We start from the raw sequence: 12,929 nt of genomic DNA, 5'->3' as shown, positions 1-12,929 counted from the left end.
ATGGATTTTATTTGGGTTATATTACTTTTTTATCATTTTGGTAGATGTAATGGAGAGATACTAAACAATGAGAGTGTAATGTGTACATTTTAGATACTTGCAACCTTCCTAATGCCAGTGCTCCAAAGTCAAGACCTATCTCTACCCTCTTTCAGGCTAATGACCATCCTTATCCCCCATAGACTCAGGTTCAACTGCTCACCTTCCCCGAAATAATGGCCATCGATTTTGTTCCAAGACTCATGATTCTAAACTTCTTGGACCCACATTCGTGGCAGTGGCAAGACTGATGAACCCTGTGACCCCAATGCCCTAGAAAATCTTTAATTCTAAATATTCTCTAAATAAAAAAAGATCTAAATATTCTGAATATATAGGGTAGGTGATGTGTGCTATATTCTGACATGAGAGATGATGTATTTTGAGACATTGAAGTGTTGCAATATTATGACAGTTGACACCTTCCATATTAGCAAAAGGCTCCAGCATGTTCTGTGGGAGGAAGTGGCATAGGAGAGAATCAATACCACTGGCCAACAATCTAAAAAAGGGCTAACACTGAGTACCACAAAGAGGCACACTGACCACCAATGTAATAGTGCTCGCCAACCTTTTCCGACCCCCGGCACATATGCGGGAGCCAGGTGTCACAAAGGTATCAAAGAGGAAGAAACTTTCCTCATAGTGACATCATAATGCCAGAACCCACATCCAGAGACACAATCCGCCTACTTCCCTGAGCCTGTGATCTGTACGGGGGACATGGTCCGTGGCTCTGGCTAGTGCACCCTCACAGCAGTCTGGCCACCGGTTGGCAACCACTATAACAGGGTACACTCATCACAATAAAGAAGCCACACTGACCTCCATGCACTCTTGCATTATATTTTGCATATTTTAGCACTGACTGTTCATTTTACATAGTTCCTACTTCTACACTCTATAAACTGTAATATTCATTACTCAGCCCTGATTGCTGCTTTTCATATCTTATGTTTTACTAGTCCAGATTGCTGTACCATATACACAGTGTTGCATGTTATACTGTATAACTGTTCCACTCTATCTGCTATAATGTAGATTACATAGATCTTTAAAGGGATGTTTTTTTTGTTTTAACAGTTGCTAATTGCAAAGTAATGTCAAACATTTTGCTAAATTCTTCTTTAAGGAGGGATCTGGTAAGTGTTAGCTCTGTTTGTATTTTGTTTGCAAAAACAATGCAGTGGAAAATTTTCTCCCATGTCTTGAGCAAGGCTGCCAATATTGTGTCCTGGGGTCAAGTGACAATGGGATGGGATGGCAAATCCCATAACTAGGACTCTTCAACTGAACACGATTACATTGTGGCCCAGGACCAATTCTTCTGCCGGACAAGCTCACCCCTGCTACTCTGCTCAGCATGTTTGGATTTAAAATGTTCCATATTGCAGATTATTTTTTTGTTACTAATAGTGGGTGCTGCAAAAATAAATATGTTTTATATAGCTGTTTGCATGGTAGTTGGGCCTTTTGGTTCCTAAGGTTTTGCTGGGGATTTCTACTTATGCTTCTTCGAGGCTGGACTTTAATCAAGTCTACCTTTGTTCATCTCCATTATATTAGTTCTGATACAACTAAAAGTTTTCACAACAAATTCAACATTGCTTTGGTATCTCCTAAACATAACATCTACGGTAGTTAGTCCCAAATTCTAAAAAAGCTTGGAACTCCAATAAATGCAAATGTTTACATGCTGCATCAAACCTACAGCTGGAGCAGTATACATGACAATGATTTTTTAGGCAGAAAACCACAGTAAACATCCAAACTGAACAGCAGAGATATAATTCAGCACAGAATAAAAGAGCAATTTCAAAGGAAGCTATCACAGGAGTGAAAGTGTAGGTTTTTGATGCACAGCCTACAAACTACAAGCCACAGATCAAAGTATTAGTTGAGAATAAGTACATAATGTAATGTTCTACTTAGATTAGGAGGGCAGAGCCCTGTGTTTCCGCTCAAGCTTTTTTCGATGTCACAATAAATTTGCCTTAGACCTTTGTATGTTTTAACATAGACAAGTGCTTGCCTACGGATGGTAACATACTCTGTCAGTGACATGTGTATTAGTGGAAAAAGGAATGGGAAGTATGAGATGAAATGACAAGTAATATAATGTTATTTTCCTACAGGAAGACAATAAGGATACTGCTGCAGGTAGAACCTGTTTATATCTCTGATCGGTCAAAACGGTCTCACTGTGCATGCAATTTTTTTCTATTGATGAAAGGGCTCTTTCTGCGCGTGCCCGAGATCGCCTAGGCGATCAAGAATTATTGGATAGTGATGCCCCCCTATTTTTTTTTAAAAAGGGCATTGCACTTACTTTAAATAAATGGGTTGTCTATACTTTTACGAACAGTAAAAATTCTGAGTTTAGGTACTCTTTAAACTACATACACTAAGATCAGTGTTTCTTGACCCTTTTATAATAGAGAAATCCCTTGAAAGAACTTTCTGGTCTTCAGGGAACTCCTGCAATACGTATGTTATTCACAACTCCCAGTACATTAGTACGATGGTCACAATAGCCACTGATGGCCAGCAGGAAAAATGCCACCCTTACAGATATCCACAAAGATCATCGGCTAAACAGACTTGGCAATAATAAATTGCTCATTGCTCAAGGAACCCGTAGCAACCTCTGGAGGAACCTTGGGATTCCATGGAACCCTGGTTGAGAAACACTGCACTGGATAACTGTCTCCAATATGAATGGTCGTTATTGTCTTGGGTGAAGATCCACTGTGTACAGAAGTCATTCATCATTTATTCATGGCATAAATGAACGAACGAGAAGGGACTAACGCTGTTCTTTCCTATGGAGAACTTTTTCATCCAACTCTCCAAAGAACAGAACAATGCTATCACTGGAAACAATCAGAAAATATTGTTTCCAGTGACAGAAATCTAATGCATGTACAGGGCTTTAATGTTAGAATGGCCAAACACCATGTCAAATTTACATGGAAGTTTAAGAAGCGCTTATGGCCTTATACAGAGCAAGACCAAAATTACAGTAATGGATCACATATAGAAAGAGGCTTATTCTTCTATTCTTCTGTGCAATTCAAATGGGGAATAAGTGAAAAACAAACACATCACTGCTTATCCTTAGTGAAAATCGATGAGGCTGCACATGACCTTAAAGGACCAATGGAGGGATTGGGAAATATGAGGGGATAGGTCAGATAAGTCACAGCATGCATATATTTTTATCTACCAATACATGTAAATTTACCTATTGTTTAGATTTACAGCACTCACTTTAAGTAACATATGGCTATGTATTTTCTTATCTTTAAATCAGCTGAGATTGCCCAGGTTAGTGACAAGTTTATTTTATATATTGTATCTTATAAACTCTGCACATAGGTGTGTGAGAATATTTATATATCAAATAATTAAGAGAATAAGTGAGGAGTGCTGTGGAGCTTGCTCTTAATTATGTCTTAACTATTTCCAGTAGTGGGGAGGAGGATGGACAAAACATGCCCGCTAGTCAAAGCCTATTGATATATTATGCAGCGCTGAAGTATTGACTTCTATTGGCTGCATTCCAGTTGGTGTTTAAGAAGGCACATACTGACTCTCTTGGAAGGTAGGGTGTTGGCACCTTGGCAGGGGAATAAAGGACACGAAGACAGTAAATCACAAAGAGGTGAGATCAAGGACAAGTTCTTAGGCAAGACTGTTTATTAACATCTAGCTGAAAACACAGTGCACAAAGGTGGTATATATTTTCCAGCTACAGTTCTAGCAGACACATTTAAAGCATCAGGACCCAACAGCAAGTAAACATTACACAATATTCAATAATATATCTCTGAGATCTACTTTTCTAACCTCTTGTAACCCTCAGAGAAGCCATTTTCTAACCAGGGTTCTTTGGAACCCAATGGCTCCATGAGAGGTTGCTGGGGGTTCATTAAGCTGTGGATAATTGATCTTTCAATTGCTGGTGCCTGCATAGTTCTTAAATGAGCACCACAGCACCATCACTGGTATTCCAGGACAGCCCAACAGAATTTTGGTCTAATCTGGATTTACAACATGATCCTGACATCCCGTGAAAGTGAAGATCTGCCATATTATAGGGAACATTTAGATACATTAAGTGTGCCTAGACAGCATCCTGAAAATGTACACTTTGTGAAGAAAACCTTCTAAAGCCTTCTGTAGTGTAAGAATAAGGCATTAAGGAGACTTAAGAACGCAACTGACATCAGAACGCAAAGCCCTGTTCTACCAAGATGGCTCTTCCACACAGAGACAGGCATGTTTAGAAATAAAGGAAATATAAGCTGCAGGAGGACTTAAGAAATAGTAGTGACAACTTTTTTGCCCTATGCCAGACTTTTTTAGACAAAGATTCCAGAGATCAGTTCCTCTTTATGTCATACTTCATAATTCTCCCCACCTAAGGTTCCATCTTTTGTACAGCTGCAAATACCTCTAAATCATAGCCCCTTGCACTATTTTGTGACTTCTGACTCATAATTGAATTTCTGTAAACATAGGACTTTCCCAATTTTCCCTTTTCTACACTAAATACAGCTGTGCTGAAGAAATAACCAAAACAAGACTTTGCAATTATCAAGCTGTCTTTTTGTCATTTGTTCAGTTAGTATTCTTTTATGTGCTACAGGTGGTAAGATGTCATCTGAAAGATCAGACTAGAAAGTATCCCAAGGCTGGAGAACAGAATATCCAGTACATAGGTCATTGCTGAATTACCTTGTGCCGATGACTGAAGGCTCAGACTAGCAAAGAGTTCAGAATAGTGGTTTTTGCAGGTAGTTTTTAATTGTATAACTCTCAAAGCCACTTGCATTAAATGGTTAACATTAGATCAAGAAGGTCTGTTCATTATCATACATTAAAAAGCGGTAGAAGTTGGCAGCATTGCCACCTTTTCTAGACACTACATGTTGCATCCTGTGGAGGTTTGCCAGCCCTGTGGCCTCCAAAGAGCTTAAATTGGTATACCTTACAAACAATTGTGTAAGCATTTTTAAGCCTTTACTTTACTTTACAAGTAGTTTCAATTCACAAAAAAAATCATTTTACTGGGGTAAAATACTGTTAATCTGAACTTAGCCTAAGGGTAGGTGACCACTGACATTGCTTTCCTGTTTTTAACATGCATTTGGAATGCACCTCAAATACAAGTCACCAAAAAATCATTGACTTTCAATAAGTAATGTTCATTGTAGTTCATGGGCTGGGTCTGATCTGATTTACCTTGCATTGAGTTTTTTGGGATAGAGCATGTCTTAATAAGGTGCATTTGAAATTGAAGCAAAGCAGGTTGAATGCCACCATTTCTTTCCAAATGTTGCTTGCAATTCAACTTATGAACTTATGCATTTAAGTTTACAAAATAATGCCCATGAGCACCATAAGTTAGTTAAACCAACACTCTTTAGAGGTTACCTGTCTATGTGCATAGGATTAAAGAGGTTTCCAATCTGTGTCAGTAAAATTGCTTATTAAAATCCTTCTTGACAATAACAGGGTTAAGTCTTGTACTGATATTATGCTTTCTATTTAAGTGCAGATATAGCCATACAAAATGACAATTCTCTGTTCAAACATATTTATTTCCAATGCAAATTTAACCTTGACCTGTAGCCAGAGATCTAGTGACAGCTTAATTAGTGGGAAAGGGATTACACAGACGAAAAAAGTAACAAAAATGCTAAATATAGTTTTACATTTAATATGTTGCTGGGCATATAAGGAAAGTGACTGAACATGTAAGAGGGTCCACTTGAGGGTTTGCTGGAAAAGCATAGCAATATATACTGGTAGTAAAACCAGCATTCTGCAAAAATATATGAAACCAACCACAAAACACAAAAATAAGTTTGCTCATAAAATCAGTAGAACAATCATTGAAACTATAGTATGTATTTATAAATAAGTGCTAAGCTGATAGCAGAACTCCACTTTGTGTTCCACTTTTTAAAATCCAGTCTACATTTTTAAAATGTTTATTTTGTAAAAGGATGATCAGATTTGTATATTGGCAATCAGTGATTTAAAGGGGAACTAAGGCGCCACTATGAAAAATCCTGATCAGGCAGGTGGATATTGAAGAAAGGGACAAACAGTGCCCCTAGTAAAATAACTGTTCTTACCTGCCTTGTATTTCAAATTTTGCCATTGAGCCGAGAAACGGTCAATTCCAGCTTTCTTTGCATGTGCTGGTAATGAATGAACTCCTGTGCACCTGCCAATCAAGACTGCCATCATCCCAGCATGGCCAATCAAGATGGCCTAAGACTGCATGCAGGAAAAAAAAAAAGAAGATGGCAGTACAATACAATGTAACGGGGATAGGTGAATTTTGTGGGTTTAGTCCGCTTTATTTGTAGTATCATACACTTGGCAATAATATTAGTGGCCCATAGAAAAACACTAATCCCCATTATTTCCTATGGTTATTTGGTCTGATCAGCGCTTTAAAAACATGCCAGCACTGGTAAATGTTGGTAACTAGTACAATTCCCAGTTCATTCATGTTGAGGCCATTATTCAGATAAGTTGTGATTATATTAGCTGATTTCCCCTTTAATGAATGAGGCAAACAGAAAAGGGCTGTTACTATACTAGAAATAATGCCACTTTTCTTATGATCAGTATGATCGCCAGCATTGTATCTCTCTTAAAATATACAGCGAGTTTGTTCTGGTGTAAGGAGCTCCAGACAAAATGTTCTATTTTTTTGGATAATTGGTTATCTAGGACCCCTTATCTAAGACACCTTATCTAAGATAGATATTTCCTCTCATGTATTTTGATGATGACAATCGTTTCAACAAATATAATCCACTACCAGGTGATTCATCCTTAGAAAGCACCAAGATGCACACTATGAGCTTCTTCCAAAATGCTTCTGAAGTTGCAGGGAGTCAGATAGAAGCCATTTCATTTTCTGATTGCAGGAGAATCACATGGGTGTTTCCCACCCCACCAGACTGACATTTAGGTATTTTGATATTTGTATAAATCCTCCCAAGAGTCAGTGAGCTGATATGTTTTTATGACTTCTATGCACAGAACCCTCAAAAGGAATGGAAACTTTGTGCTAACCAATAATTCCAACAAAATACATTGAACTCAAAATGATAAAAGCTGTACACAGGCAACAAATATAGATGTACAGAAGCCTTAAGAGATTAAATGTCGGATCTCATACCATTAGCGGATATCAATACCATGACGAAGCAGAATACATCTGCGAAACGCGTCGGATTGGATACCTTGGACTGATTTAGCATATCAAATAACTTGTGCCTATCTGAGTTATATTGGTACTGTAAGCACTATTGAATCTGTTGCCCTCTTTGTTGTATGAAGGCATAACGGAAAATTTTACTATCTGTTGTCTGTAAATGTTTTATATTTTGTAACAATAACAATTTTAATTTTTTTATATAACTAATCATGGTTCATATACTGCCTTAAAAGTCCCATTTACGAATTTTCTGTCTTCTTGCCATGGGTATTCTCACTGGGCCTAAAATAAGGTATGTAATCAAAACAGAAATGTTTTATTTAAAAATTGCTAATTGCAAGTTGCTAACTACGGTACTGCTCACTATCCTCTTTCAAGCTGTTTCCAAGCATTCGCCGTACAATTTTGATTAATTGTGAATCCTGATTTAACTGACCCCTCCAAAACATCAGACACATTCCGTATTCTGATTACATTTTACCTGGGCATCTTAGAAACTGACTGGTGGTAATGAAGCAATATCGTTCATATTTCTGCTCTTTTGATTAGATAGGCAGATGCCTATAACCGAGTCACCCCAGGGTTAAATGGCAGCTCAGGAACTAAACAGGATCTGGTACCTTACTTGACAAGATCAATGTGTTTCCTTTGCTATGACCTGCTGTCCTGCTGAAGGAACCACCCCTGATCACCAGCAGAGAGGAGGATGCATTGGGAGATAGAAGACTGATTGCTCATTCAATGGAAGGCTTCTTCATCAGTACAGCAGGATGTAAACAGAAGCCAGGATGTTGTAGTCTGCAGACCAGATTCTTTAACATTCAATGTCCTATTTAGTTTTTCTGAAACGTGCAAAGACAATTGCAGCTAGGAAATCTGAAAGAACAATTATGCTTCAAAACATTTTATCTTTTATCTATATAAATATAACTGGACATTTTTGGGTGACCTATCAATGTACTGTCCTTGTATAACAATCATCACAAAAATATCTATCTAGTTCTACCGGCTGATCATACAATTAATATAGTGTGATCTGATTTCTACACACACAATCATCCAAAATTTTGGATCATTTGGTATTGAGAAATCATTTATTCCTAGGTCTTGGAACTATTTTTATTCAGCATTATCAGATCTTTTGAAATACTGACAACTATACATACAGCATGTTACATATGTAAAGATGAACTATAGCAAGTTATTTACATCATTTATTAGCCAATGTAATCCTTTCCTCCTATTGTGTGCTACCTCCACCATCTAGATTGTAAGCTCTTCGGGGCAGGGTCCTCTCCTCCTGTCACTGTCACTGTCTGTATCTGTCTGTCATTTTCAACCCCTATTTAATGTACAGCACTGCATAATATGTTGGCACTATATAAATACTGTTTATTATTATTATTATTATTATTATTAATATTATTATTAACAACAACAACAACAATAATAATAATAATAATAATAATAATATTAATGTAAACCTTTCAGGATCAATTCTTCTACTACTATTCTTTTAAAAACTGCTAATTTGCTAGCTGACATGACTATCTTCTGCCTTGACAATTTGGATGAAGTATGCAGGTTTTCCTACTTCAATTACTCCTCATTTGTAAGGTTCAGTAATTAATTAGTAAAGATCACTGACAACTAGAGATCTGGACATCTCAACTATTTCCAGAAAAAGTATTGTAACATGTATGATGAGGATCATATAGTTAAATTGCATATGTAAAATCACCATTTTTTTGTTCTCCAAAATGTTACACTTTTCAGGTTCCCATTTAAAGGAATGCTCCTGCTATAGAGCAAACACAAAATTTACCTATAAATCTATTTAATATATGATTGTGTATAGTTTGTTTATTGGAGGCGCCTACAGATGTTAGATGACAATTTCCAAGTTTAAGGATTTTTGAGAGGATTTAGTAATGGTCTAAAATGTATGGGGCATTTCCAGGCATCAGATCAAGGCTTATCTGCAGAAACAAAGATTGAACACCATGTTCAATAGCTAAACCCTTCACTCCAAAAAATGTGGCACCTCTCATACTCTCCATAGGCCTAAACACCCATAATAACCCTAATTTGACCTTCTATTTTGGGAGCAGGTGGATTGAGGCTGCATGTCCAACCACACATTGACATTTATGGACAAGCTAAGGCATATATAAATTTTCTTTAGCAAAAAATCAACATGCAGTCTTGTGTTACCTTGCAGTTGTCTGGAAGAATCCATTGATAGGTTAAAAGACATCTTCAATATCCAGCTAACCCCAAAACCACACCAGCAATGAAAAGAGGATTTTGAAGCTGCTACAGCCAGGCAGAGTGATCAAAAAGGTAAAAATGAATCTAAAACTACAAATGCAAATACAAACTGACAGCTACAAACAAATCACATACCTATAGGTTTGTCAAGGAGTGTACTTCTAATGTCACATCCTATTAAGATGAATCGCCGGTTATGTACACAACCACATACATCCACACATGCACTAGTTATCTTACCAAAGATTAGGGCTCTGTGTTTTGAAATGTGTATGCATACAAGTCTTAAGGCAGTTTTTTTATATGCTTCTGATATATATGTACAAATGCAGACAATTATCATTATTTTCTATATTTTCAAATAAATAGTTATCATTTTAAGTTTAAAATGAAAGAACAGATTGACATATATTACAATAACAATGAAAAATAATAGTTTTCATTACTAAAATGAGTCATGAGAAATAAGCATACCCCCATGCATTGATATGTTATTAAAAAATAGCTGGCTAATAGGGACGTAGTGGTATATCAAGTTAAAAAAAGGGGATGCACAATGCAAGCCCACTCACCTGATGATGCACAAAGCAGCAGCACCACACCATGAGGTTGCATGAGATTTCCACCCAAGGTAAATAATCAGCTCAATATTTGAGAGTAGAGTAAGTTGAATATCAGAAGGCTGCAGTGTTTGCAATACAGCTTCATGCTTTCCTTCCAGCTGCCTGTGCTAACCCCTCCCAGTGAATAGCCTAAAATGCAAGGCAGGAAGCGACTATCTATTGCTATCAGAAAAGTACCATTCAGAAAGGCATTGCCTCTATGTGTGGTTTGTTAAGAGCACTTTTTGGAGAAGACCTGTTACACCACTTGCAGCTCAAAGGACAGGACCGCTGCTGATACTGCATGCTGAGAGCTGTCATGTCTCAATCTCTGGGCTGTGGTTAGCATAAATGAGATAAGGGGATCAGTCAGCTCCACATCTGGGCCAGTTAATGCCCTTTGATGCTCCAGGGTGGTGGTGGTCCTAGTTATGTACGTAGCACACAGCGGATGAGATAAGAGGAAAGGCTTTATAGGTCTAGAGAGAAGTACAGCTCAAAATGTGAAAGTCTTTTTTTCTTTTTTAGAATGTTTTGTCAATGAGACCCAGATCCATCACTTCGGATAAAAAAAAAAAAATAATTCATACTTATGTTGCAAAAACTACATACCCAGGCTTTTTTCTATAGCCAAATTCTATTTTAACAGATTTATGAGTTGCTAAAGTGTAAATCTAGACCCAAAAGCAAAAATGTGTTTATATGTAAGCTTATCCATTCCAAGGATGTTGTAGCCGCATTTGTTTTCTGAATGCAATAATACATGTGGGTGAGTGGCAGAAACACATATTCATATTTTTCTTTTGTTTTTATCACAATGGAAACATTGTTGTGATCCCAGATTCCACTCTTTCTTTATATACTGTTTGTAGCACCTCAATACAGGCTTTTCAGGATCTCTGGAATAGGTGGATTTAAGTCAAGAAGCGTAATAGGAGACACTGTAGCCCCATGTTTCTTTAGTAAAAAATATATACATTTCATTGACTAACCCACCCCCTCTCCCCATAAAATGATACCCTCCACCTACTGTAGATCGCTGATCCAGAGTCCTACACTGGGCAATGCTCTGGACACTTTAGAGTGGACCGGGCTATGAACTACTGCAACATCTATTCTTCATAGGCTCTGTGATAAAGCCAAACAGAACCTAGCAGTTCTGCTAAGGAGACTGGAGCAACTGTTTGCATAGTCCATGGCTTCTGATAGGTCTGCTGCCATTTTCTTAGACTTTTTTGCCTTTGTCCATTAGGTGGACATTGATGATATAACTCTTGCACATGCACGCTGTAGTTACAGTGTCCAAATGATACCACAACAAGCTAAACTTGTTAATGCTTGTTTTGGTCCTTCAGTTGTCCAAGGCCAGGCATGTAGTAGATCTCAAGGCCTCATTATTCCCCTATTTATCATCTTAGTGTAGTGACTCCTTTTGCTGCAACAATCAATTGTGCAATAGGAAATGGATTTCAAGAACCAGGATGGGGGTCTTCTCTACCTGGTCATTACCACTACCACTTCCTTTTCCTGTATCACTAATGACTTAAATCCTAATGTCAAATTCTCTGTTAATGATCCCTGTACCTGGTAAATAAAACTGTCTAGATCAAAAATAATAAGGATGTGGTATATTTAAAGGTATAGTAGGGTTTGGTTGAGTGATTAAAGACAATGCGTTGATATACCAGGGGAACTCTAACTATGAAAAAGTGATCATACAATGCTCTATTGATTAACCCACTTAATGTTAAGCTACGTACACACGTCAGATTTTTATCGCCCGATAATCGGCATCGGCCAATTATCGGGCGAAAATCTGCCGTGTGTACAGTCGGTGTCGTCCATCGTCCGGACGACCGACCTGCCGGATCCACGGACGATGGACGACAGCCGATCCTAATGAAAGGGAAGGGGAGAGCGCGCAGCAGGGTGCCGCTCCGTCGCTTTCCCCCTCCCCTCTCCATAGAGCATGAACGGTGCTGTATGTACAGCACCGTTCATGCATCGTGCACTCCCTTGTCGTTGGAAAGGATCGTGAAAGATCCTTTCCAACGACAAAAATTGGAAGTGTGTACGCAGCTTTAATTCATATCATCAACAAGAGTTGGGAGAATGGTGTCTAGTCATTTAGGCTTAAAATAACCTTTAAGATGTTAAGCTCCGTCACATTCAGAAATAGAGGTGATTGTAAACATCCGTCATACCATAGCGTTTCATGTAAAATAGGAAAAAGCAATATTTTGTATTTAGCATTTGGCCCCCATACAGATATCCTATACTTTGTACAGATTGCAGTTTTTGCTGCAACTTTTGCTGTTTCATTCAACACGATCTAGTTTCCTTTACATCCTGCGTTAGCCAGTACACATTTAGCAATGTATGATTTTATCTAAACCTAAAATTTTGTAGTATCAGTTTGTAACATCTGTGCGCATACACACAACACATTTTTCGTTCAGGGATTTTTTTGGCATATGACATGTGAAAAAGTTCCTTAACAAAAATATGTTTTGTGTATCAATGTATACATAAAATTTATAGGAGAAGTCAAAAGATGGCTTTTGTGGCGAAAAAAGCTAATATTTTACTTCATAAAAGCTTGTTACAATACCTTACCTACACATAGCACAGCTCTGCTAGGTAAACATATATAGCATATGATCACAAAACCAGTGTTACATATCAAATAGGCTCATGGTATTGCGTTTTCTGACACGTTTCGCCCAGTGGCTTCTTCAGGGGATTTAGTAAAGGAGTAAAGGGTGGCTGAG

At 37.8% G+C, this 12,929-nt stretch overlaps 1 protein-coding gene across 1 annotated transcript in view; it reads right to left on the bottom strand.

Annotated features, from left to right (window-relative positions):
- ARHGEF3 (Rho guanine nucleotide exchange factor 3) overlaps positions 1–10,323 on the bottom strand; it is a 110,797-nt gene extending 100,474 nt beyond the window's left edge. Inside the window, exon 1 of the mRNA XM_072420900.1 lies at positions 10,129–10,323. Within this exon, the coding sequence (XP_072277001.1) occupies positions 10,129–10,161 (33 nt within the window). The 5' untranslated portion in view covers positions 10,162–10,323. The remainder of the gene's footprint in view (positions 1–10,128) is intronic.
- Between the last annotated feature and the right edge of the window lie 2,606 nt (positions 10,324–12,929).

Source organism: Pyxicephalus adspersus, chromosome 8 (assembly GCF_032062135.1).
Source record: "Pyxicephalus adspersus chromosome 8, UCB_Pads_2.0, whole genome shotgun sequence".
Taxonomy (NCBI): domain Eukaryota; kingdom Metazoa; phylum Chordata; class Amphibia; order Anura; family Pyxicephalidae; genus Pyxicephalus; species Pyxicephalus adspersus.
Note: the sequence above shows the minus strand (reverse complement) of the source record. Positions and strands in the feature narration are given on the sequence as shown.